The sequence below is a fragment of the Pyrgilauda ruficollis genome, unplaced genomic scaffold, assembly GCF_017590135.1.
Source record: "Pyrgilauda ruficollis isolate IOZ18807 unplaced genomic scaffold, ASM1759013v1 scaffold12, whole genome shotgun sequence".
NCBI lineage: Eukaryota > Metazoa > Chordata > Aves > Passeriformes > Passeridae > Pyrgilauda > Pyrgilauda ruficollis.
Genome location: NW_024510321.1, coordinates 18,682,311 through 18,709,453, shown reverse-complemented (window position 1 = coordinate 18,709,453; position 27,143 = coordinate 18,682,311). Strand labels below are relative to the sequence as shown.

Below are 27,143 nucleotides of genomic sequence, written 5' to 3'. Positions count from 1 at the left end.
AAATAATCTACATACTCACTTTTTTCAGGGAAAATCTACCTTGTTGCAAATGCACAGCCCATGACCACTAAGAATTTATTTTTTCAGAAAACGTTAAATTTGGACTGCTGAGCATTAAGCAGCTTTCTGACTTTATACACACAACAGTTGAGAAGAAAAATAATATGATGGTTACTTATACTTATGGTTCTTTGCTAGGGACACCCCCCTGCAATGATTCACAAAGTTTTTCCAACTCTATTATGACACACATAACTATCAGAGTTTTGAAGAACTATTTAGATAATAAAGATGTTCACATATGCTTTCTGACTTCAACATTTACCTAGCTGCAGAACAAGCTGTAGTATTTTTGCTCAAGACAGTCTACTCTAGAAATGAAGATGTGAGGTTTCATTTCACTTATTTCCAGATTCTATTTTCTTTCCAAAAGATCTAACTGCAAATAATTATTTGGCTAATGACAGGTTGGTTAAGTCCCAGACAATAAAACTATTGATATTACCTTTAATAAAATGTGCTTCAATCAAAACAATAAAGAAATTATTTGTTATTTCTCCCTATCTCCAAATCTCTGTACTAAAACAAGGTTAATAACTCACTGGGTACGTACAGAAATGCTATGACAGTCAAGATGTGCAGATGAAGACCATGCAGGAAAACTTACTCTTTTAGTAACAGGAGAAATTGCTGACCCACTGTAGACTCATCTTAAAACTAGGAATTAACTCAACTGTCTCTGTTTACAGCTATTTCATGCAGCATCAGCTACAAGAGAGCTTAAGCCTAATTACACACTTTATTTAATTAATTTTCTCTTTAAGCTGTAAGTGTGACCTTCAGTTAAAGTCAAATACTGTGCTGCATTTTGCACATTAAAATCCATTGAAAATATATAGAATTTTAAAATAGCAGCTATGAACAGAATAATGTATTTTACAAAATAAAACATTTCTCACAGTCACAGCTAAAAGAATGGCCCACATTCGGAGTAGTGCAAACATATTCTGGCAGACAACAATAGAAGTCTACAATATTTAAATCAAAATGTTCTGAGATGGAAGAGTGCAATGGTTTATTGTTCATTCCACTGATAGGAGAAAAATGTCTATCATTCATCTACTGTAAAAAATCTGAGTCAAACATCTAAATACTAATGAACAGCAGCCAGCTTCCTTTAAGTAGAGCAGAATGCAGAATATGAGTAAAACCTTTTGCTTGTTAAACCCCCAAGCTCAAAAAAATGAAGATTCTGTTCTGTCCCCTAATCTTCCCATGCTAGTTGTCTATAGCAACAGTAGCCTAGGAAGATTGCTGTTTCTAGATTTCTAAATCAAATTACTCAGCTAATGACAAAACTGACTACTGTTCTGCTTAACAAAATAATTAATAATTGCCTAACATTATTCTATTTAAAAATAAGGCTTTATGCTCCTGTAAAATATATACAGCTTGATTAACTAATTAATCTCTGGTTTTGGCTCCACAGTTCATTTTTCTCTTTCCATTCTGAACATTTCTTTCTCATGTAATCAAACTCACCACCAAACTAGAAGCTTGATCCTCAGTATCAAACACCATTTACACAATTACACAGGCTACTTTAACAACTTGCTGTTAACCACTGGCAACGAATTCAAGTTTCTTCCTGTAGTTTTTGACATGTAGCTTCAATTGACACAATAACTGATTGTCAACACAATTTGTATTTCCACTGCAGCTGACATCTCTGCTCCACCTGAAATGCTCAACAACAGCTACTTTAGAAAGGGTGAGGTTAGACCTCAAATTCAAAAGCTACAAGGTTTTACACACCTTCAGCTCCAGCTTTGCGTAATAATAACAACAACAACAAAAAATCTAGGAAATTCTTTGCCAAGACCATGTCAATTCTGTATTCTGCTTTTTAATAATCACAAGCTGAAGTTCTACACAGCCTAAGTGAAGTTCAGTGAAGAAAGGAGAATCAATTGGAGACACTAGATATTGAAACCCATTTACTCTAAACCCAGGAAACAGCCTTCAGCATCCCAAAAGAAAGAGCATTAGAAGTGGATTTCTGTCGAGAAATAGCCTCTGCAGAAACTGAACATTAGTTGTGATAACATTGTGACAGGAACCCTGGACTGGCATTTACAGAACAATTATACCTATTTGCATCACACAGCTGTCTACATGGTACTGACTTTGATGACATTATTCAGAAAAACTGCGGATAAAATTTCAAAACTGAAATAAAAAAGCTTTACTAGGAAAGACTGGGGAGAGAGTAAAGCAGAAAACAAATATCCAAAGGTGAATATGGACTTTTCTATTTCGTGGAGTAAGGAAGAAAGAATATTTATCTGACACTAGGGATTAAGTATTTGCAAAAAAAAAATTTTGATGTGTAAAATTGGCTTATTAATTTCAAGGATTTTTTTAAAATTTAAGTTTAAAGATTAAAAGAATAATACTCCACAAACTTTCAATACATTATGGAGATCTGTTTCTTAGTAAGAAAAACCTGGGCATTTGTGTTGTCTTTCTAAAGATTAGGCAAAAGTATTACTTAAGGAAATTCAACAGTTCGAGAATTAACAGTTTTATCTTTGTCACATGTTCTAGTATTTATTTTCAAGATTTATAGTTAAAGTTTCAATTAACTTTTTAAGATATTGGGTACAGGGAAGTTAACTTCTAATAAGTACTAATAAATATACTAAATATACCATTCAAAGTTCCAATAAAATTTTTAATCAGAAACAAGTGTTCTATAAAAATAAAATTTAAGGTAACAACTTACAATCTTCAGCTACAGAAACAGAAATTGTCTCCTTGGAAAATCTGGTCTAAGACTTTAAACTGAGAGTCCTCCCAAAAGCATTTTATGTTTTACAGGCTACAGTAGGTATCTGACAGAATATATAAATAATTGTGACAGTCCTGATGTCTATTTTAAATCTAGATCAACCAACTACAGATTAAAAATTGTGAAAGTACTGCCAGGGAGATGAAACTACTACATAAATCTCTCTTACACTATAGAAATTTAAGACAGTACTTATCCCAAGCATGGTGTTCCAAAGCATAAACTACCCCCAGCCGAATAAATTAAGCTAAAACCAAAAGACTTCACATGGCAAGTCATGAAATATTGCTGAAGTATGGGAACAACTTTGCCTCCAAGGAAAGGCTTAATTAACAGTTTCAGTGACTATGTTTTTACATTAAAGCCACATAAAAGTCACCTTGTAGCAAGATCTGTACTTTGAATTTATGTGGTGTTTATCTGCCTGAGGTTACCAAAACCACATCTAACATACCTTGGCAAAGAAGACTGTGAGGTGTGTTTCACTGCCAAGTATCCAAATGGGAAATTTTGGAGATTTCAAATAGGAGCCAACCTAAAAAGGTAGAGCAAAATCAGAAATACAAAGCAAACCCAGAATGTCCACCCAGTTAGTGACCAAGTTAATGAAAATTTGGTTCGTTTTCAGCACAGTTAGGACTCCACTGATATAAAATGTTCAATAAAATGATGTCTTTAGCTTGCAGACAAGTACTATGCTTAACAATACTACCATCAGATGCTAATGAAAAGTAGAAGTCCACTTGATTTACTAACTGTTTTTGGATTAATTAATTCAGAATTGACATTTATTTAATAAATTAAAGGACACCCAGTTGCAATCAATTCACCAACATCCTGCCAACTACATTATTCTCTTTAACTCTGAGATAAGCTAAAGAATTTAATACAGACTATAAATAAAGCAAAGAACAACCAAAAAGGTTCAATAATTAAAGAGTATTGATGCTGTTTCAAAAGTAGTCTTTGTAGAACAGCCAGGAGCTGTGACCCCATAGGGGATGCTGGATAAGCTCAGGGAGGACTGTCACCCATGGGTGGGATCCAACAGTGGAAGAGGGGAAGTACAGATTCCCTTGCAGCCCACAGAGGACCAGCATATGGACTGTACTAATGACTCCCTACAGCAGGAGTCCCTTGCTGCAGCCAGCCTGGGAACAAGTGAAGGAGTTCATTCACTGCACTGTTAAAACAGACAACCTGGCCCAAGAGGACCAAGGGTGGAGGTTGTAATAGATGTCTTTAATTTGTTGTAAGCCATGACTCCAGTTGCTGCTGCAGGAATTACTGTAACAGGAACCACCTGAACCAGTGGAGGAGCAGCCTTACAAGAAGCAGATGCAGCGCAGCAGTGACCTGACCTGAGCTGGCTTTGGTGCCCAATGACTCCAGGCAGCTCCACGTCTCCTATCCTGAGTGACCACCAGAACAGATGGAGCCCAAAGCCATGGACTGAATGAACACAAAGGACATTTCATGGACATTGTACAGACATTCAGCGGGGTGGTCAGACTAAGGGAATGACAGATATATTTTATATCAAAGGGTGAAAAGGGAGGTGGTGTTTAATGAGGTTGTATTGAATAGTGTGGGACCTGAGCATGACATAAATGCTATGGAGTAAGGGGTGAAATGTGCTGCTTTGGAATGGAATAGAGTTAGTGACCAAAGGATATAAAGTGGGAGGGAAGAAGGAGAAATGGGGCGACATTTGGAGTGATGGCATTTGTTTTGCCAAGTAACTGTTATACTTGATGGGACTGTGCTCTCTTGGACATGGCTGAATGCCTCCCTGTCCATCAAAAACCATAATTAATTTCTTGTTTAGTTTTGCTTTGTTTGTGTGTGTGGCTTTTGTTTTCCCTACTAAACTGCCTTTATCTCGAGCCATGAGGTTTTTTTTTATTTCTCAAATAAAAACCAGAAATCAAGAAATTCTGTCACAACAGGAAGAAACAATATGGACTAAGGTGCACACCAGCAACCTTCAGATGTTCAGAGATAAATACATAAAATACCTTTTATATTTTGAATGTATTATATTTAGAATAGAGTTGCTTAATAGTAGTTTTATCACTTTTACTTGCAGATATTTATTTTAAATAGAAGAGAGTGAAGGCATAAAAAGACCAATAAAATTGCAACACAACAGCAAGCCATTTTGGGACTTCACAGTTTTAAAACCATCTACAAAACTTTAGCTACAGTTTTTACTGAAATAACTCTAGCTAAAGTTTTGTAGATGGTTTTAAAACATAAGCTTCTAACTAGCAATAATCAATTGGTGCAATAAAGTTCTAATCTAAATAGCATCAAAGAACATTTACTCAGTAAGATGCATTTAAAGTTTTTATATATTTGTCTTAATATATGTTTCATATATGTCTCAATATATGAATTTGGACATTATTTGGAAGTTCTTTAAGATCTCCAATAGTACACAGTAAAGCTTTCAGTAATACTGCTAAAAAGCCCACAACACCTTAATGAAAGAAAAATTTTAAATGATGTAGAAAACAGCTTACCTTACAATATCTCAGCGATTCCATCAACGTCAAAAAGCCTACTGTTGCCTGTTTGTGTATGCCAAGAAGTTCTGTTCAAAAGAAAACACAACATTTATTCAAGAAAAATCTGCAAATTCTATTTTAAGCCATTTTTTCTTACTTTCAAAATTGGTCAAGTAATAACAATTTTAATTTATGCCGTTTTAGTAACAATAACAAACCATCAAGATATAGTCAAAAATAGTAATTTCTCTCTCTATAAAACAAGATCTCTATAAATAAGATCTCTCTATAAAATAAGACCCAGACTCAAGGTTTTAAGAGGTTCTTGTTGACAGCCTCTTTTAAAAGCCTCTTGGACTTTGCAGGAGGGGAATACTTGCAATTTACATCACAATTTTTCTTAGAAAAATCTAAGAAGACCAGCTATCTTCAAGAAGAGAAAATCCCACATACATGCATAAATGAATGCTTTTTCCTCTCTCCCTCTTTTTTCTTAGCGTTTCTTGACCATATCTGAATAATAAAACACAATTTTTGAAATAATTTTTTAAGCAGAAAAACTAATTTGATTTTCAATACTGACTTCCATTTAAAGCCCTCAAACACACACAGCTGCCAGGAATAGCTGAAATATTTATGTACTACTGATTGGAAGAGCACTTACAGAGCCTTATTTGAGGTCCTCTAATATAAATAAAGAGAAAGTACTTCAAAATTCAAGCTTTGAACCTAATTATACAGATTTGGAAGAAGCTCTGGGCTTTCATATACATCATCTAAGGAGCAGAGCTACTGTCTGCTTAGAACAGCTCTGCTAGAACCCCAAACAGTCTAACAAGAGCACCACACACTGGAAGCATACACTATGATCAGTTTAAGACTATCTGCATTTCCTTTATTTTGTTGAACACAGACTTCCATATTTGAAAGTGCCCTCTAAAACTCTAAGTCTCAACCATAATTTTTAACACCAGTCATCTGTGTACAACAGCATAAAAATGACATCTCCATCCATGGCTAAAGCCTCAGGACCACAGCAAGTGAAAGAAACCATCCCGAATTTAAAAGATTCCTGGATTTGCAGAAGTGAACTCTGCAGCACCAGGCATGCTATACTCCCTTCACCAACTTCAAGTTTACCTCCCTGAATTTTGCAACAGTGCAGAACAGTTATTACAGTAATGGTTTAATTTTTCCCTCTACTGTTAAGCAAAAGTCCCCCTATGAAAATCAAAACCCAAAAAATTTACAAACACAAGCTTGTTCACTGCCTTTGTGTCTGAAAGTACAACTCCTTCCTTAGAGTGTGAGCTATACATATTAAAAGGCTCTTTGCAGTGTAGAATTCTTTGATCTGAAAGCTGTGCCTTCACAGATTACCTTCAAACTTGCTTGGAATTAAAATATTCAGGGGTGCACAGATTATACTCAGCAAAACCCCATTATCTCCCTGGCTAATAGCTGAGTGGCTATAAATTGCCATATGCTGAGATAATTCATCCTTTCTTTGAGCTGGGGGAAAGAGAGCTATAGCCCAATTAAAAAAACTAGTGAAGAATCCTGCAAACTACGGAACAGCTAACATACAGAAATAGCACATTTAAAGTGCAATGAAGGAAACGAGTGGCAGAAGTAAGCAACAGTACATTAGAGAAGTAATTGTATGCATCACATATATTTCTTAAAAACCGATAACAAAAATCAGTGTAAAGTTCAGTCCGCTAAACAAGTGATGTAGGAGCCAGTAACTGGGCACAAAACAACTAAGTCACATGTAAATAATATTTCCTATTCATAAAATTATTCAAAATAATTCTATGATTAAGTACTTTGTTTCCCTGACAGATAACTAGATGAGAACTCTGACTGATAACTAGAGAGTGCTGTGATTCTGGCTATAACAGTAGCCATACACTGTGAATATTCTGAATAGTAAGTAGACAAGCTACACAGACTGTGTATCTGTGTAGGAAGCTCCTAGGTTAACTTCAGCTTGTAGTCACGGATCTACCCATGCCTCCTTCAGAATTAGCCAACAGAGAGGAGAAATACAAAAGCAAAAACTACTCTTAGATGATTTACAAAGAAACAAAAGGAGGCTAGATGCACTAAAAGTTTATTCTGTGAATATCCTCACCCCACAAAGAGAGAAGATAACTGGAAGACATCTGATAACACCAACGATCAACTAAGAAAATGAATATTTATGCCTCTTGTCACAAAGTTAGTTTCTCTTGCTTGGAAAAGCACTTTTGCAAAGACTCAAATTTCTGAATCCATTCCCGTTTCCATCCGCATCAGCACAGCGCCACCAAGCGGCCACACCAAGCCCACAAATCCCTGGCACCGCCCGGGAAACGCAGTTCCAGCCCTGGCTGCATTCATAGGGAGCTGCTACAGTGCATGGAGGAACAACAGCCTCAAAAAAGCAGCAAAAAATTACCAACTACCACCCCATATCTTCCTACCGTGGACAGCTGTGGCAAGAGAAGATACTAGAGTAAGGAGAAAGGTTTAAAGGAGAACATGTAGATAGTCAAAGAAAAGACTTGGACATTTCAGTGGCATTTTTACCACCAGTGGCCAAGAACAATTCCAGTTAGTAACTCGTACCCTATTTGGAAAATATGCAATACTGTGAGAGCCAGTGCTCTGAGCACAATCTGCAAAGACATGGTAATTCCTCAAGTTTGCAATTTAGTCTGTTCTTTTGTCACTGCTAGAATTACTGGCAGTACCTTTAAAATGGCTTATAAATAATTTTAATTATTTATTAATTAAAACCTGCTTATCTAAATAGTTGAAAAAGAGGTAAAGTGACTTCAGATAACTTATGAACGAAACAGTGTTCAGTCCTTGTTGTTTTGATACCTTCACCCCTTCTACATGAAAAGCTCATAAGCATTGACATGAAAGAAGCTGAAGGTTTTACACACAAAGAGAAACAAAATCCAAGAGAAATGCTCAAAGAAGAAAAGATGACAAAAAGGATTTCTATATAAAGGAAATGTGACAACGTATCCAAAATTCAGCCTAGCCTAGGAAGTTGTGAACAGTACCAGCTGTTCTTTATCTTTCTTTTTGATAGACTATAACAAATCACTTGGTAACAAATACAATTATAGACTTAAGACTGTGTATAAGCAGCTCTGGCTGTAATTATCCAATGGCTTCAAGAAAATGGAGGGCTCCCAACATAAAGTCCAATGATTTGACTGGTCAGAAAAACTAACAGGACACATAACACCAGATCCTTAAGAAGTACTAAAGATCATTTTCTCTTCCTCCGCTCTCCACAAAAAGACTCTATGGGACTTCTCACTCTAGGTTTTTAGAGCAGAACTGACTGAGAACGTAAATGCTGACTATTATTGAGTCCAAAGCAAGTTCAGCAATCTCAGAAAAGAAAAAAATTCCAACTTGGATAACTAAGAAGTAAAGCCTACCAGAAAGATAATCTGAAAAGCAAACGAGGTAATGAACTCACAGTTTTCAAAACCAATATACTGAATTGCAGAACAGCAACTTAGCCTAATGCAAATGAAAGCTCCTAGAAAATTCAGATTGATTGATCGACCATAATCTAAAAATTCAGACTGTTATATCATAATCAGAAAGGGAAAATTAAAAATACTGAAGAAAACATACAGATAAAACCCAGAAGGCTAATTAAAATAAATTTCTATTAGAAATAGGGGGATAAACGACAACAATGTCAAATAGAGGAAAGTTAGATAGAATATCCAAATGACATTCTCTAAGTCTGAAAGCACAGGCTGCATGACATCATTACCAAGTGCAAGTCTAAAATGTCTCAAGGGAGATTATATTACTTGTTCATCATCAAACCAGAGCATTTTGATTCAGGTCTTGCATGGATCTGTCCTGAACCTAATTTCAAGTAAGTATTTTCTGTGCTGACTTAGATGATAGAAAATCATTGTTAAGAAACATGCTGATGAACCCGAGATGGACTTTGTAGCAGTTAAAGAGGAGATGTGAACAAGTCAAACTGTTCCTGCTTTCATATAATCTCTACTTGTAAAATGAAACCCAAAAAACACAAAAGCTCTCTGATCACGAGCCTCCACTCCACTCATGAATCACTCCACTATGTCAGTGTCTTTCCTGCACTGGGGAGCCCAAAACTGGACACACCGCTCCAGAGGTGGTCCCAGAGCGAGGGAAAGAACCATAATTTCTCTCCAGCTGCTGGCTACCCTCCTGCGCAGCCCTTCTTTGCCAGAAGGACACACCAGTGACTGAGTGCAACTCACCGCCCACAGGGGCCTCGGCTCCTTTCCTACCAGGCTGCTTCCCAGCTAGCCAGTGCTGCCCTCTGCTGTTCCACGCGTTTATTCCATCCTGGGTGTAGGACGTGCATCTCGGGACATTACTGTCAGTCCACTTCTCTAGTTTGATGTCGCTGTTTTAACAGTGGCCTTGTCTTCAAACTTCCCAAACTGCAGAGACTGCACTCCCTTCCATCATTCAGGACATCAGCTAACGTCTACATTCAACTTGTAGTTGACAATCCTGTATTCACTGATACTAACATCAGCTATTTTGTGCAAGTATGCTTTATTTCCATTTGAAGTCTACTTAATTCAAAGGGCAGTAAACAAGGAGACTATCAAAACAGAAATGGAATGCATTCCAAACCTATAGGTCAGCATCTTAGAGTATGTGGAAAAAAAACAAGCATAAACTAGAACCAACTTACTCATTCCTGAACATTCTCTGTCTCCATCCCACACATTAGAAACAGCATGTCCAGTCAACAGCAGATTAATCAAACTTTGGCTACACAACAGAAGGAAATTATGTAAGACATAAGAAATTAAACGGGACATGAAATTTATTTCAAAAAAAGTGGTTATCTGTAACAAATTCAAAAATTATTGTATTACCCAAGCAGACATTTTGTAACTATTTTCCATTAACTAGTGTGTATTTTAATTCAGGAACTCTAATTATCGTCTCCACTCTTTCAAACATGAACTTGATATAGAATGTAGCCATGAATTTGAGAATTATCCATCTGAAAATTTAACAACAACAGAAGCATTTCCTCAGAACTGATGTACTAAAAGGAGTTAGCAGTGAAATAGACACACTTTCAATGTTGCTTTTAGTTATTTTTAAGTTACAATTGAGTCTCTCTTTAAATGTCAGTGACTTCCTAAAAGAAGGATAGTTACATAAGACAAAAAATTAATCCAAAAATCTATTTTAAGTGGTAGCAAACTTTTTTTGCAGCTTACCTTCCATGACCATAAACAGGATCTATCAACGGCTCAGTTGCATCTTCAATTTCATTTTTTATGTTTTCTATACCCTGTAGAAAAATTACAAACATTTTTGCTGTGTTAAGGAATGAGCTGCAACATTTATACAATAGAATGCAACAGTAAAACATTGGGAGGCTGATGTTTTTACATTAACTGATAAAGGCTGCTTTCTCTTCAAAGGAAGATGTTTTCAAATATCTTGCAAGGAAGGATATTTTCAAAATGTGTAAGTCTCCCAGATCAGAAGAGAAAAAGACAAATCAAAACCCCAAAAAAACAAAGGACTGAGTCTTTCAAATTTTTAGGCTAGAACTGTACTGCAACATAGACGAAGATACCATTTCATCACTTTATCTGGACTTGACTTCGTTCATCATTTTATTTGTTCACCTTTTACAGAAAAAGGGTTACATGATCAAACTTTCTCTTTACAAAGAAACAAAACCCACCCAAAAAATACATCAAGCAATCCACAAACCTTTGTCAGTATTACAGAATACAGAAAGAGCAATACTCCAAATCTGTTTGTCCATGCTGAATATTGATCCCAAACTGCAGCCTTCAGTTCAGGGAAGCTCTTGAATGCTCGTTTGCTAAAGACAAAAACCAATAACAAACAAACAACAGAAAAGAAGTATGTATTGAGATGAAGCATTAGAATAGTGTCATAAAGCACTGCCAAGTATTACTAAGACCTAGCATGAAAATGTCAAAGTAGAACAGATCTGGTGTTATATACAGAATGACACAGCAGCTCCTCTGGAGTTACGGTAACTGCCATCTGCAGATGATAAATAATTCTGGAGCAAAATGCAAAAATGAATGATTTTTATATGCAAGCACTAACCATAAAGTTACATATATGTGTGACAGAGCTGAGTGGCTTGCACTACTACTGTAATTCCATAAAACACTGTTACTGAAATTGCAAATAGACTGTATGTCACCAAAATAATATTGGCATTATATAGTGTTCTGAACAACATTCAGCCCAGAAACAATGGAGAAATAAACCTTCTACTTAACCATGTAACACTATCTTCCAGGCTTTTGAAGCAATTATTTTATTTCCCCTAAGAATTTGACTCTGTTAAGGCACTAGCTCTGGAAAAAGCCAATTGTTCAAAACATTGAACAGTGGCACACTGACATCTGGGATACTATCTTATTGCATAATATGGTGACTGCCTGGATGGTAAGGTAACACCATGTGATCATATGTTTAAAAAGGAAAAAAACTGAAATAAAAACCGAGGAAAGGAAGAAATTCACCAATATCCCAGTGAAGCAACACACTTGGAATTCCTTGGATGATTAGAGCTAAATATTACATTTCAGAACACAAACATTAGTTTGAATAATTCAAACGAGATCATAGTTTTGCTTATCTTATACAAACAGTACCTTATTTTTTTTCTGATTTCTTGCACACTTTTAGTAAGCTTTGTTTAAAAAAGAAACAGATCTACAAAAATATATCCATAGATGGGTTTACTCTGGCTAATACTTGATTTGTAAACATCCTTTCTTCATCAGTAGAGTACACACAGCACACAAGGTATGCAAGGAAAAGCCAGTTCTGAAATCCACTTGACGTCTAAAGGCAAATGCCAGAGCACTGATTCCCAGTGAGAATGACAGAAAAAAATTAATTTGGTACCACAAGTCCAAAGATTGAAGGGGTGAGCAGAAGGGGGGAGGAAGGGCAGGAAATTAGTGTTTTGATCACCTAACATTATAAAAATTTTATATTCTCTTATTTCCTTATATGACAATATGTTTAAAAAATAAACTATAATTACTATTGATAAAATGAGCTGTGGTTATTTCAGTTCTAATTCGCAACATTTTCCATCTCAAGTGTTTTTTGGAATTTTGCTGCTCTTTATTTACTTTCTGGGGACTGATTTGTATAATATTTACCCAATTGTTCACTGTGAAAATAAAAGGCTGTTACCTTTAAATATAAACTCACTAGAACTGTGAGCTCTGGGTTTAGACCTCCAAAAAAGAACTGTGCTTAAAGTATGAAACAAAAATCAGTCTTCTATATGAAACATTTTTAAAAAATGTTTTTTATGACATCTCAAAACAGGAAAAAGTACTGATGACATAACATAATTATTGAGGATTAACATCTTTAACTTAAATAGTAATCTTTATTAGATTCCCAGACTGTTGTGTTCATAAACTTGAAATGCATAAACTATCTAGCCAATTTATCATATTACATTGCTCCAGTTTTATTTTAAAGCCTAATACTTATGCTCAAAATTTTATTCCATTTTAAATGGCTGAAATGCAAAGAAAAAACACAAAACCCCCCAAACCAAAACTTGAAATCCAAGTTTAACCTAATGAGTAACATACAAAAAGTTCCTCAGCATACCCCTTCCAGGCCTGTGAATATTAGTGTAACTTCAAAATATTGTATTTTAAATGTTCCAACATATTACTTACTGAATTAATGCATGAAATCGCTCAAAGCCAAGCTCTTCGACAGCCAAGGCAGCTATACACAAGAGACACTTTTCAGCACTACACATGGCAAAAAAATGACACAAGATACACACAGCAAGCTAGAATACTTTCAAGCTCTAATTATATTTTTAATCCTCTCCTGACATTTAAATTTAACTGATTAGTATAAACTAATTTACTGCAACATTAAGATTCCACCACACAAATTAGTGAGAACATTTCTATTTTGACTAATCAATTTATTAAAAGCACAAAGCCACTGGCATGTTGGAAATATTTGTCATAGACTGAGCTGTTGATTTTGTACAAAATGTGGCTGTCACAAAGTCACATAGTCACAAAGTCATATAGTAAGCATATGCATACTATAGATATAATTTTGCAGGTCAACAAGAAATACTATTTCCTAGAAAAGCAAGCATGATTATTTGGATCATTTTATCAGTGTAGGTAAGCTGTATTTTTTCTTTGAATATACACTTCTGTTACTGAAATTTAGTTTGTTATTTTCCCCTTTAATGCTTATTTATTACAAACAAAAAAGTAGAATTATTCTAAACAGTGTTACACATTCTGTTTTTAAGTAAGTTCTTGTTGTTTTCTTTCAACAACGGATAAACAGCCTTTCAAATTAGCGTGTGCCCAGGACATAAAAAAATACAGCATTAGTGTCTTCCCAAGTTCAACACAGGCTTTATACCTTTACTTTTTCTTTTCTTTATCTTTCTGCTAGTAGAGCAATACACAAACAGACAGATCTGCTTTTTGATAGATACCACTTGATGCTGAGTATTTAAACAATGTCTGATTGTCTGATCACCAAGCTACATAATGTAGCTGCATACAATTCCGTTAAGATCTGAAGCCATTAGGGCTAGTACAACTGATCTGTTCTCCCCACCAAAATTCCCCAAAAGGCATTTTATGCCTATTCTGACTGCATTTTGAAAGATGTATTTAATTTGTCCTACATGCAAATACAACTGATTCTTAAGCAACAGAATGCTTTTATTTTCTACTTAAGAAAGAAATACAGCAGCAATCTTAAGAATTTTAGTTTTTGTCATTTGAATAACTACAAGGAATTGCTTAGATTGCCAAGAGTAAAACTGGACTTGAATGTATTTTTAAGACATTTTTATAAAATAGGAAACAATGAATCAAAATTGCAGAAAATGCTGCAAAAACTAACCTTGCTTGAAGAACACATGTTTTTGTAAGCAGAAGGTTAGAGGGACTAACTCATATAAAGCAATCTTTGAACTGGGAACTTGCACTACTAAAGCCAACACATGGCCAACAAGTGACTGCTATACACCACAAAAGCAGATGAAAAATGCTATTGCATTCAGTAAGTGTGCTCGAATCCACCTTTTGTTCACAGAGCAGGATGACAGGCAGTTTCATTCTGTTACTAAAGAACAGAGTGAAATGCTAAGATAATTACTATTTGTAATAAAGGGAAATAAGTAGAAATTCTAAAGAGGAGTAGAGCTATACATAACCCAAACAATGCTAAATAAAGACAGTGCTTAGTGGAACGAAAAAGAAAAAACAGCAAGAGAACATGAGATGCATGGGAAATACAATTGTTTAGAAATTCTTTAAAATGATACTCTATCATGCTGTGTCTAAGCATATTTCATGGCTTTATTATAAACATATCCCCATATCCAATTCTCAAACAGCCTGCCATATGGAACTGTATCTGTAATACTCCCTGCTCACCCAACTCATCTCTTAACTTCTATCAGCTATGACAATGCCAGTTTCTATTTTTATTGAGTACAGCAACCAGGCAAGAAATACATGTATTCCTTTGCACTAGCAGTTACACAACTTTGCATTACTCACAATATCTTCTGCTCAACATCTTTGTTCCACCCCTAACCAGGTTAAGAAGATGGTTTACAGGCAAATAGCAGGACAGAGAAGGGAAAAAAGCCCAAACCTGACATATTGTAAATTGGTAAATGTACAGCATTACACATAGCAGGCAAAATGCTGTACATAGGAGAGGTGCATTCAGTGTCTAGCAGGGAATGTAGAAAGGAAACAATGAAAGAGATCAACACTGTCCATGACATAAGCAGGCTGTACATGGGAAATGTATTCGGGTCTTCCTTGAGCACATTCCATGTTATTAAGGACAAGTCAGGCAGAATATAAACAGGCTGTACATGGGAAATGTACTCGGTCTTCCTTGAGCACATTCCATGTTATTAAGGACAAGTCAGGCAGAACTTGAAGACTTGCACAGAAACATGAAAAATCTAGTTATGTAATAGAATGGATTAGTTCATAAGTGTCAGAGTTGAGAGTAATTATTAACTTGATTGTGTGTTTAAAAACACTGTTGAACATTTTCTACAGTTAAAAGTCCTTTGGAATCAAGCAATACATTAAAAAAACAGGACAGTAAGATCCTGTAGATAACTAGCCTCTGCTTCACTTCATGTAGAAAACAAACTTCCTATCACTGGCAAGAGCTTCAGAGACAACTAAAAAAAAAAGGAAAAACCCAGAATTTCAGAGTTACAACTGCTTTATCTTGCAAAGGATAAAACAGAAAAGTTGCAGATAAAACTTTCTGTGTAATACTACTTCTTACTTTAAAAACTGCTCACCTTGGAGCATTTTTCTTATGCACTGACCATCTGTTTTTTCAATTAAATATCATTTCAATTATTTTTGCTAGAGCCTTCTAAAGCACAGGGAACACTTGCTAAAAGCAGATGAAGATGACTTGTAACAAAGAGCTCCAGCACTACAAATTGCTATAACTAGCTGTGCACATATAAATCTATTTGTACAATTCTTACGTTGTAGTTATGCCACAAACTGGTGAATAACATATTCCTTCCCTCAAAAGATAGCACCTCTATAAGCAATATGTTCTCATGTGAAGACATCTTCATACTTCTTAAGGCACAAATTGTGAACAAAAACTAAAAGAAAAAGCAGCTTATCTTTTAACATATTATATCTTTCCTGTTTAAAGATTAATAAATACAACTCTCTGATCATATGTGCACAAACTCTCCATGCCACTGACTCTGCAGCAGTTATGACTGGGTGCCTCATCTTAGTGCAACAGATGATGCCTCCGGGATCTCTGATGTCAGTAACTCATGAAGGAGTGAAGACATTTGCAAAAAGCAGGTAACTGAAAAATTCCAAACTACAAAGAAATTACGGTAATTTACCAGAAGGTGGTTTAAATTGTTTGGTACTGCACAGACTAATGGCAAAAGGCTACTTCTCCATAACAGAGGATCCAGAATAATTTAGAATAAATAAAGCATTGGAGAATTTTCTACAAAATTCTTCAAAAGCAACAAGTGACAAGTATTCTTCCCGTGTTAAGAGGCATGTAGATACTTAAAAATTAAAGATGTATCAGGTCCCAGTAAATTACAAAATAAAACTGAAGATTATGGAAATTGCTGAAATACTAAAGAAACATGTATGTTAGAACTCCAGTGACAAGACACCACATTGCTTTCAACAAAAAGAATAAATGCCTCTAATTACAACAGACAAAAATCTTGTCTTTTGCTAATGGGATCACAAAGGCAAACCCCCCCCATCTGTGAATCAGTAAAATAGCAGTGGTCCCTCCAAAACCATGTAATACTTCACTAAGTGATGGGTAATGTAGCATAGAAATACATCTTACAAGGTTGCTCCTCCTGATGACTAGATTCTGCAGGACTTTCAGAAATACTAGCAGTTTCTTCGGTTGTTTTTCCTCTTATCCATGTTGCCAGACAGTATGACTCAGAATTATCAGAGCAAGCCATTTCCAAAATATCACATAATGTATTACAGAGAAGGTTCTTCTGCTCCTCTTCTGAAAGATCAGAAACCCACATAAGTCTGACTGCCGAGAACCATTGTCATATATAAGCTACTAGTATCTTTTTTATATATTAATTCAATCTAAATAATTATTACTTTTATCTCATTAATTACTAATGTTAATTGCTCTTTGACTATAGTGGACCAAAGATTATAATGCTGTCTTTAGAAAAATGTGGTTTTATAGGATTTGTAACCCTTTCCATTTCCTAATAACAGATTTCAGTGAAATATTTCTAAAACACAGAAGTATTAAGCACCGGCACAGACCTCAGAAACAGAAGTTCTGAAGCATGTAGTATACATACGATATGGAAGAACACAAACAAACAACAAAGTATGAAATATTTTGAGTTTTTTTTAACTAATATATGCTTTACAAATAAATAAAATGGAAAAATAATGAGGGGGAAAATAACAGGGTCTCAGTACCTGGACAGTCTCTCCAAGTAGACTTTTCACTGGTAAAAAGCCTCTTCAAAAGGAATGCCTTTGTTAGCAAAGAAAAAATTATTAAAATACAAGACAACATTACCTTTTGCATTATGTCACAAGCACCAAAGCATTTTTGCATGCTTTTAAAAGAGTTTCAAGCTGCTTACCATTCAGAACAAGACTCTGAGCCTGCCCTGTTTACTGACTTTTCCCCATCAAACCAGCTACAAAGGTGGCCTCATAACTACACTCAACACCACTGAGCTTGAACCTCAAGTACACTTCAAGTACACATAGTGCATTTTGGCATATACACCTCCAGACTCACAGGATTGCAGGAATGGAGGCACAAATATTTTTCAGTATAACTGATCAGTAGTACAAGACATCTCTAGTCACTAACACAAACCCCTTTAGTAGGTAACAAGCCCATCTCTTTTAACCACTGCCAATAATAACCTCTAGACCAGGTTAAAGAAATCCTATGCATCTCCATATCCCTGCTTTATCATCAATGCTAATGTAATGCTGCAATTAAAAAAAAAAGCTCTAAGTTACAGAGACAGAACAATGAAAGAAGAAACTTCATGAAGGAGAGTCTTGCCATTTCAGGTATTTTTACCACCTCAGAAACAGCCGGTTCAACTTTCACTGCTTTCCTGACATGCTCACCCTGTTCTCCCATTACAGATTTTAACAGATTTTTTTTTTTAGTGAACCTTGTTAGATGTGAAAATCAACTACTTCAAGTATATCTAATACAGAATTACAAAAAAAAAAAAAAAAAGCAGACACTGTGATACAGACATTACCCTTAAAGGCAGGGATTTCAAGAGACGTGAAAGGATTAGGATTAAATTTGTATCTGATCTTTTCCTCCTCCCCTTTACAATGCATTCCTGATTTTGAAGTTACTTCTGCTTGGATCAGCCTGCTGCATTTCCTCAAACAAATGTCCTTCTGCAAAATTATAGTTCAAAATCAGCCCATGCTCATCCCTGTCTTTTCACAGAGATTTAGCCTCCTCCACATTTTAATTATGAAACCAAAATACAACTGATCTGCAATTTTTTTCATATCTATTTTAGCTCCAAATGTATAAAGAACAAATTTTGGGCTCACTGATTTTAAACCAATAAAGGCATCTTACCTGTACAGGTGCTATCACTGCACAAGGGCCACCTTCAAATTGTTCTAATGCAGTTGATTCAGAGTCGCTAAAAACAAATCCTGTCAAATGAAAAAGGATCTTATTTAATGAAATATGTAAACAAGTATGTATACTCCTTCCCTAACAGAAATAACACCTGATTTATTCACCTTTAAAAATTAGGTTTTTGTTTCCTTGGTAATGTAACTGCATATGGTTAAACTACCTGAAGCAAAAGAGTCACAAGTACAGATGAAAGGACAGATATTAATTATTTATATCTGCAATTAAATCATGACCACAAAGGTCCAACAGCTAGGATTGTAAACAAAAGAATTTCTAACTTAAACCATGATTTTTATTTTATGATAGTTTATTTCTTATGAATAAATTAAAATGTGTGTATTATTTTGTCTACACATGTAATGAAAATACATCTTGGAACCTTCACTGAACATATATAATACACTTCTATTCCTGATGAATGGCACAGTATGCCTCCCACTGATCTCATTTTTGACCTATCAGCACATCCTATTAAGGACTAAAATATGCTGAGTAGCTTAAATATTCACTTGCAACCCCTGAATCAAACCTCTTAATGGTGTTCTTTTACAGAAGATACACTACATTTACTGAAATGCAACATTACCAATTTTCCCCCTCCAGCTTTAATGCTTTGTATAAGATAATTCTGAAATACAAATTATTAAAAGTCACATAATAAAGCAAATACTGGAGCAATTAGAGCAAAATTGTTTTGTTACCACCTTGCCCTTAAACTTGTCTTTAAGATGGGTGATTCATATAATTCATTACTCATTGATAAATGCACATGCAATTACGTTGATGAAGCTGACACACGGCAACTTAGAGTGAGTGATGTTTTGCATTATCTTTTTAAGTAATGATAAGATTGTGCCAAAGTCATTCTAGTTCACTGTAATCTAGAAACCATGCAACTGTAGTCAGCAAGTAACCAGCAAACACAAGCAAGTGGGGGCAGGCAGAAAGGAGATACACATGCATCTTGTCATGGACTGACAGTGTCAGTCTCATCAGAAAGAAAGTTCAATGCCACTTTCCCACAATTTCTCCTCTTCCCAATTCTGTAGGATTACACACTGCCATAACAAAAGCACTCTTAGCCCTGGATGTGAATTTGAACTGAGGAAATGCATCCCCCCACACTACAGCACGGCAAGTACATCATCCCAAGCAGCAAGAGATAGGACAACTGCATGTTTTGTACGCCGTACTTCATCACAGAATAGTAGATGTTCCTCAGCAATGTGAATTTTTTGTTTTAAAAAGGATCAGGGTAGCCATGGGGTATCTGCTGTATCTGACCAAAGGCTCCAGGTTATTTTTAACCACATGTGCAAACATGTGCATTATAAAGATGTACTTTATATCCAAAACCTAGGTGCCTAGGTCAAGCCCACATACTTAGATCTGGCATCATCTGATGTAGCAATGAAGATCCATTAATTCCTACTTGAAGCAAAGTTTGCAGTAATGCCATTTCACTGCCCCGTTAACATGCCCTACTAAGAAATTTCATCAGTCCTTTCAACCTTCTGAATTGGTTTGTGCAAGCTTAGAATATTAAAAGGTAAGTCCTCCTCTGCTTTGAAGCATTACTGCATGCCATCTAAGCACACTTCAACAAGAGAGCTTTTTTAGTTGTTTTAATTATTTGTTTCTGCAGAAAAACAACATACTTGGGTGTGGTACCAGTAAACCACACTTAAGAAATCTTGAATTTGCTTCACATTCTTCAGGCTTCTTATAGAATGCATGAACTGTCTCAGCTTAACCCTGCCCTGTTTTTCAAAATTGCTTCCTAAAAACAAAGAACATCAAGTGATCCACCAGAATGAATATAAATTTGAGACAGACAATGCAAAGTTGATATCACACAGAATTTCACAGAATACAACCGCAGGCAAAATACATATAAACCCAAGGAAACACTTCTTATTACTTAAATGCTGCTTAATGTTTAATAAATATTAAGATTCTAAAAGTTGTTAAGCAAAAAAGTGGGCTTTAGGCAGTATGGTCTTGCTCTTTTAAAAAAGTTCTACAGAACTGGAAGTCAGCTCAGGTAAAATTTCAGAAACCAGCATTCCAAACTCCAGCTGAGTTCAAGTCTACCTCAGCCTGAAACCACACCCACATACCTTTTTAACCCTCTACAACAGTCACATTTTGGGCAATCTCTGGAAACACTCATCAACCCCACACTCTTCCTTATGATTTGTAAGAATGGCCTAGCCACCCTTTAAGCTACCAAGGTGAGCATATCTGATCCAGAGCAACTTCTGCTTACTCTCTCTCAACTTTTCACATCTATCATACAGCTCTTTTCACTCAAGATAAAATTTCAAAAAGAAAAAAGATGTAATGCAGCCAAAATATTTTTTTAAATTAATCTGTCTGCCTTTTATCCATTAGTATAATCAGCATCATTTCCCTGCAAGAAACATAAAATAATGTCATTACCATATATCTTCCATGTCATTTATAACCCTATTAAACACTGCATTGACCCAATTTTTTCAACATCACTACTGCTCTGCTGCTTTAACCTTTTGAGGCAATGTGGCAGGGAGATGAAGTGGATCTAGACTCCTGTTGGCAGCCAGTGCATTGCCCAATATTTGGACTAATGACACTGAGAAATCTGTCTTTATATCCTTTGTCCACTACAATCACACCAAACAAGGTTTTATTCACCTTATTTCCCCATTTAGCATTTATGAAGGTGCATATTTCTTTCTCGTATCTATTTCTCTTCTATGAACAGCTTACCAAAATCAGTCTATGACTTACTTAACCACTGTTGTCCTTCATTTAATATGCCACATCGCAGTCCAAAGTACTACAAAACCCATTCATTCTTCTGTTATGACTACTCCACCACTTTCCTGCATCTTTTTATTACCAGCCTATTTCTAAAAATTTTTTTTCCACCCAAGACACCATGGATATAACTGTCATTTCATAAAGGATGCTGTGTCTCTTCAGTATTTTCACTCTGTACAAAACCCAATTCTACCTGAATGAAAGAGACAAGGGAATTAGCAAAGAGCATGCAACATTAACCAGGCCAGAAAAACCCTTGCTGATCCAATCTAGCTATAAAGATGCTGCGCTATCCACTTTTTGTCCTAAAGTCACAGAATATGTTGAGTTGGAAGGGAACCACAAGGATCATCAAGTCCAACTCCTGCTCCTGCACGTCACCTCGAGATTCACACCATGTACCTGATGGTGTCGCCCAAAGGCTGCTTAACTCTGACAGGCTTAGTGCTGTGACCACTTACCTGGGGAGCCCATTCCAGTGCTCAACCATCCTCTGGTTTTTCCAACGTTTTCCTGATACCCAACCTAAACTGCCTCTGACTCAGCTTCACACTGTTTTCTCAAGGCCTGTCACTGGTCACAAGAAGAGATCAGTGCCTGCCCCTTCACTTCCCCTTGTGTGGATGTTGAAGACCACAATGAAGTTTCCCCTCAGTCTCCTCTTCTCAAGCTGAACAAACCAAGTGACTTCAGCCACCTCTCACCAAGGAAGTGCATTTCTTTTTCTCTTTAGGGGTACAAGAACTGCCTGACAGAAACACTGGAATAACACATTATTACCCAAGCATGAGATTTACAACACATCTTAATGTTTCATTCTTTTTCTAGCACTGGGAATAGAATGATACATATTTTGCTTGTGGCTTTAGGTTTTCCAAGTGTATCTTTGCAGTAAAATGAAACTTCTGAAATTTTATGTGGGGAGAAAAAATCCCAACAAATAAACATTTTCCTGCCCACATAAACAAAGGAGAATTTATTACAGCAATACCACAACAAAACTCCACTGAAGGGGTTGTGGATAAGGAGACAGGAAGTTCTGTAAGGGATTGAGGAATGTATACAAACTACATGGCAGGCTATCACTAAATTGGGCAACTGGAAGCTGGAAGAGAATCCAGACAAAATGGACCTTTTTACACTGCATGTTATCCACATGCACAAACTGTACTAAAAATTATGCTTTTGCAGCTAAATGCTTGTTGGAGAAGACCATTCCATATCTTTCTTTCCAAGGACCAGTGCGAACACAGCTTACATAATTCTGAACGGATGCTGTGCGCAAGCCTACCAGACACTTCTATTGGATAGACATGATGCCTCATGCCTTGGGGATGATCTGAAGAGCATTCTATACATGAAATTTGTCCTTGGGTCAATGGTATGCTCCTTTAGGGTTCAGTCATCTTCTCAGCTCCTTCCCAAGTCCTCATATCTATGCCAGGAAACACTGAAGAGCAGACTGAAGCTTTGCACTACATTCCTGTGTTTGCTTTGAGGATTCTGGTAAATAGAATCCACAAGGTTCGAACTGCAAATTCTGATGCAATCATAAAGAAAAAAATTTTGTACAGAACTCTACACGAAAACCCTCACATCAACTTTACAGCCATGCCTTTAAGTCTGGAATAAAACCAATACATTTCAAGTTGCCAGTGCAGAAACCTGAGGGAATTACTGCCACTAACTTCCAACAGGACATCACCATGAGCTGGGTCAGTTCTCTAACTGCTGGTGAATCAGCCTGTCTTCAAAAGAGTATGATGGTCAAGGAGCCTGGTGCATAACGGGATTCCTGGAATGCACTGTCTTCACTCAGAAACTGACAGCTATCAGTCTTACATTCCTCATCACCCTCCCTACTTTAGTAGTAGTAGTAGCTGCCTACTTTTCTTTCTAAATGAAAATCATAGCTCTCAGCTTCCAAATGATTTCAGAAAGGATCAGACGATGCTTAGCAAGTATCCAAAATAAATGCCACTGCTGGCACTACAATCAAAAGAAATAAAAACAAACAAACAAAAAAATCCAACACCAAACTAGTTATTTGATGCTTTCAGCACTTTTTATGTGGAACAGGGTCTATCTTTAAAACTTTCAAGTCTTTGGAAATAATAAAGCTTGATATATTTGTTTGGGTTATTTTTCTTTTAAATCTTGATGAGTCAGTGTTGATGGGCCTCCTTTGCAGCAAGTAAATGCTGCAGAACTTTATCAACAAAATAGAAACTGAAAGCTGGGTGAAAGTATTATGCAGCTACACAAGGTAAGTGAACTGGAATTGACTGTTTTGATTCTCAGCACAAGACCTCCAAACAGTCTAACTTAATGTCATGGGTTTTTGATTATTTTGAGAGGGATACAGAGAAGGGAATAGACGCACTACATATTCCAGTCACTGGACTTTCCCTAAAGACAGATTGGAAATAGCTCCATTGCAGAAGGCACCTAGAACTCCTGAGATCTTTTCCATTAAACCCTCACTCAACCACAAGTACAGCACATTATAACATACATTTCAATAAATTTTCAAACTGCTGAAATTTCTCATACAAACTATCTTTAAAACTTCAATTGTGGCAATCTAACATTACCAGTTAAAGAAATAAGTAAGCGTTTTAACATCAATTCTTCTTTTCTGACTTTGCACACACTTTATGCTGAAACTGCAGTATTACCAAAACTTAAAAAGCTATTACAGAAAGTAACTACATTTCAATAAGCAATTTTGTTAGGAAAAGCAATGGCTTTGCTCTGCCTGCTTAAATTCTAGATCTTAGGAGGAATTTGGCTTTTTTCCCTAAATATTTATCACTGAATCATCTGAAGACAGATAAACCTAGGGAAAAAAATATGAGTCTGGTAATACACTGTGTTCAAGTAGTGGGGAGCAGCTACGCAGCTCCCAAATCTACTGAAACTATGTAGATGACAACACCCTTGTTAAAAAAATAAAAAGGAACAGAGAACACTAAGAAACTTCTGTTTCAAGCAACTTTAACCTGAGACCTGGATGCATTTTTTTTTAAAATCTATAAATTCCACTATCCACTATTTCAGTTATGAATTTTCTCCAGGAATCAATAGTTTTATCACAAACATGAATCATTACTAGAATTCCTCAAAACCCACAGTAAGTTATAGAGAAGGCTATTATTCCCTTCTTTCAGCCAGGACAGCTACACAGTCTAATTCCTTACATATAATTCTCATAAGTAAGCATTGCAATTGCACTTCTAAGGATCACCAACAAGCTTCCATCAAGAAGAAACCATGCATTGGCTGTACAACTTAAACACAGAAAAAACACCTTACAAATACCACACGTTCCAGCGTTACTGGTGCTTTATCTCTTGGCATGTTCTAATACTGGCACGCACCTGCTTCCACGGCCAAATAACCAGTTCACAAAACAAATCTGTGGGTCTCTGTCCCAAGTTCGGCCCCGCTTTTGCTATCTGTGACTCCTATATTCCTCACAAAAAAACCAAAACACAACTTATGTTCGTTTCCACAAGCTATGCAAAATCACGACATAAGACGCTGTGGTTATATTTAATAAATTCAGATCCTTTTTTACACAATTTTAAGTTCCTGTGGAGATATGTGGCTAAAGACGATTATGCTGCAAAAAACCAAAATAATTATTTAGCAAGGGAAGCTGCTGCATCATTTTCCCGCGTGGGCCAGCGCCGAGGTGCCGCTGACACGGGCACACGAGCAGCGCCCAGGGCACGGCGCCCCTCAGGCACACGGACCCACAGCGCGGGGGCGGCGCGGGGAGCTGCGGTGTGCCCCGGCGGGCGGGCAGCGGGGCGGGAAGGGCCGGCGGGGCACGGCGCACGCAGGTACCTTGCGCCCAGCGGCAGAAGATGGTGTCGGCCAGCCCGCGGGGCCCGGCCTTCTTGCCCCACACCAGGTGGACGAGCTCCTGGCCCGCCTCGGACATGGCGGGGCGGCGGCTGCCCCGGCGCCGGGCGGGCGCGGCGGCTCCGGCGGCTCCGGCGGCCCCTGCGCAGGAGAGGCAGGGGCGGGGCCGGGCCTGCGCCGTAGTCATGGCGGCGCCCGTCGTGCCGGAGAGCGACAGGCGGGAGGGGCGGGGCCGGGCCGGGCCGGGCCGGGCGGGGCGGGGCGGGGCGGAGCGGAGCGGAGCGGGGCGGCCCTTCCGCTTCCCCAGCAGGCCCTGGTGCTTCCGCGGGCCCGCGGGTGTGTGTGGGCAGCGGGTTAGTGTGGGCATTACTCTGAGAAATCCAGGACGAGGCTGTTCCCTTAGGGACGGAGCAGCCTTTCGACTTCAGGGTTCCCGAGATGAAACTGTTGTGTATTCGCGCTTGGAATTCTTCCTGCGGTGTGCAGCCGAAATGGAGCTGCGGTGTTGTGCCCACTTTCTTAAACAATTGCTGTGTCGGTAGGGTTGGAAGACAGAATCAGAGAATCATGGAATCATCGGCGTTGGAAGAGACCTTTACGAGCATCAAGTCCAGCCATCACCCAGCACCGCCAGTGTAACCCCTAAACCGTATCACTGTAACCCCTAAAGCACATCTCTGTAACCCCTAAAGCACATCGCTGTAACCCCTAAACCGCATCACTGTAACCCCTAAAGCACATCGCTGTAACCCCTAAAGCACATCGCTGTAACCCCTAAAGCACATCGCTGTAACCCCTAAACCGCATCACTGTAACCCCTAAAGCACATCGCTGTAACCCCTAAACCGCATCTCTAGGCGCCAGGTCCGGGCGCTGTTAAACACCTCGGGCATGCTGGCTCCACCTCCTCCCTGGGCAACCTGTTCCAATGCCCGACCACTGTAACGGTGAAAAAGATTTTTCTAATAGTCTAATCTGAATCTCCCCTTTGACAATCTCGACATCAACTTGTCCAAGCCCTTTCTAAGGCAGAGTCACCTGGAGCCTGTGACAGGAACGTTTACAGGCAGGTTTTGAATGTCTTCAGAGAAAGACTTCATGACCTCCCTGGGCAGCCTGTGCCAGTGCTCTGCCACCCCCATTGTAAAAAAAAATCCTACTTCATGTTGAGGTGGAACTTTTTGTGTTTTAGTTTATGGCCAATGCTCCTCGTCTTGCCGCTGAGCACCACTGAAAAGAGCCTGGCACCAGCCTCTTGGCACCCACCTTTGAGTGCATACAATGATTTGTATGCATTGATGAAATTCCTTTTCAGTCTTCTCTAGACTGAATAGGCCCAGTTCCAGCAGTCCCTCCTTGTACAAGAGATGGTCCAGTCCATTAATCATTTGTGTGGCCCACCACTGGACTCTCTCCAGTAGTTCCTTGTCTTTCATCATACACTTAGTGCTTTTATAAAGATTGAGCGCGTTTTGAGGCTGTTACATGTACAATCATTCTGAATTAAATATGAAAATAACAAATATCAAGCATGTTTCTGAGTTTTCTAACATGTCATACCACAAATTGATCAGAAGATGGGGTGGTTGTACTTCTGATTTTTAAATGTTTTCAAGTATATGCCCAGTTAAGCATTTTCTGAATAATTACTGACAAGTCATCAATTTCCTTCAATATCGATTATCAGAATGGATTCTGGGAATAAATAATGCAATTATAATGGACACTTTTTGATTTTTAGTATAAAGAAACAACTTCAAACAATGAGAAAGAATTTAATTAGAATTAAAGGCATCATGACAACAAAATAGAGTTCTGTACAT

The 27,143-nt window shown here is 37.4% G+C and overlaps 1 protein-coding gene across 3 annotated transcripts in view; it reads right to left on the bottom strand.

The window, feature by feature from the left end:
- Window positions 1-25,470, bottom strand: part of MINDY3 (MINDY lysine 48 deubiquitinase 3) — a 49,866-nt gene extending 24,396 nt beyond the window's left edge. The window contains exons 1-11 of one of the 3 annotated variants that reach the window (XM_041487618.1): window positions 25,303-25,439; window positions 20,304-20,425; window positions 18,580-18,659; window positions 17,427-17,484; window positions 16,813-16,986; window positions 13,113-13,164; window positions 11,131-11,245; window positions 10,626-10,699; window positions 10,085-10,164; window positions 5,377-5,447; window positions 3,306-3,386 (exon numbers count right to left, since the gene is read on the bottom strand). In XM_041487618.1, the coding sequence (XP_041343552.1) occupies window positions 3,306-3,386; window positions 5,377-5,447; window positions 10,085-10,164; window positions 10,626-10,699; window positions 11,131-11,245; window positions 13,113-13,164; window positions 16,813-16,936 (597 nt within the window). In that variant the 5' untranslated portion in view covers window positions 16,937-16,986; window positions 17,427-17,484; window positions 18,580-18,659; window positions 20,304-20,425; window positions 25,303-25,439. Of the gene's footprint in view, window positions 1-3,305; window positions 3,387-5,376; window positions 5,448-10,084; window positions 10,165-10,625; window positions 10,700-11,130; window positions 11,246-13,112; window positions 13,165-16,812; window positions 16,987-17,426; window positions 17,485-18,579; window positions 18,660-20,303; window positions 20,426-25,302 lie in introns of all 3 variants that reach the window. The other 2 variants (XM_041487600.1, XM_041487609.1) reach the window with 2 other exon arrangements.
- Window positions 25,471-27,143: the final 1,673 nt, after the last annotated feature.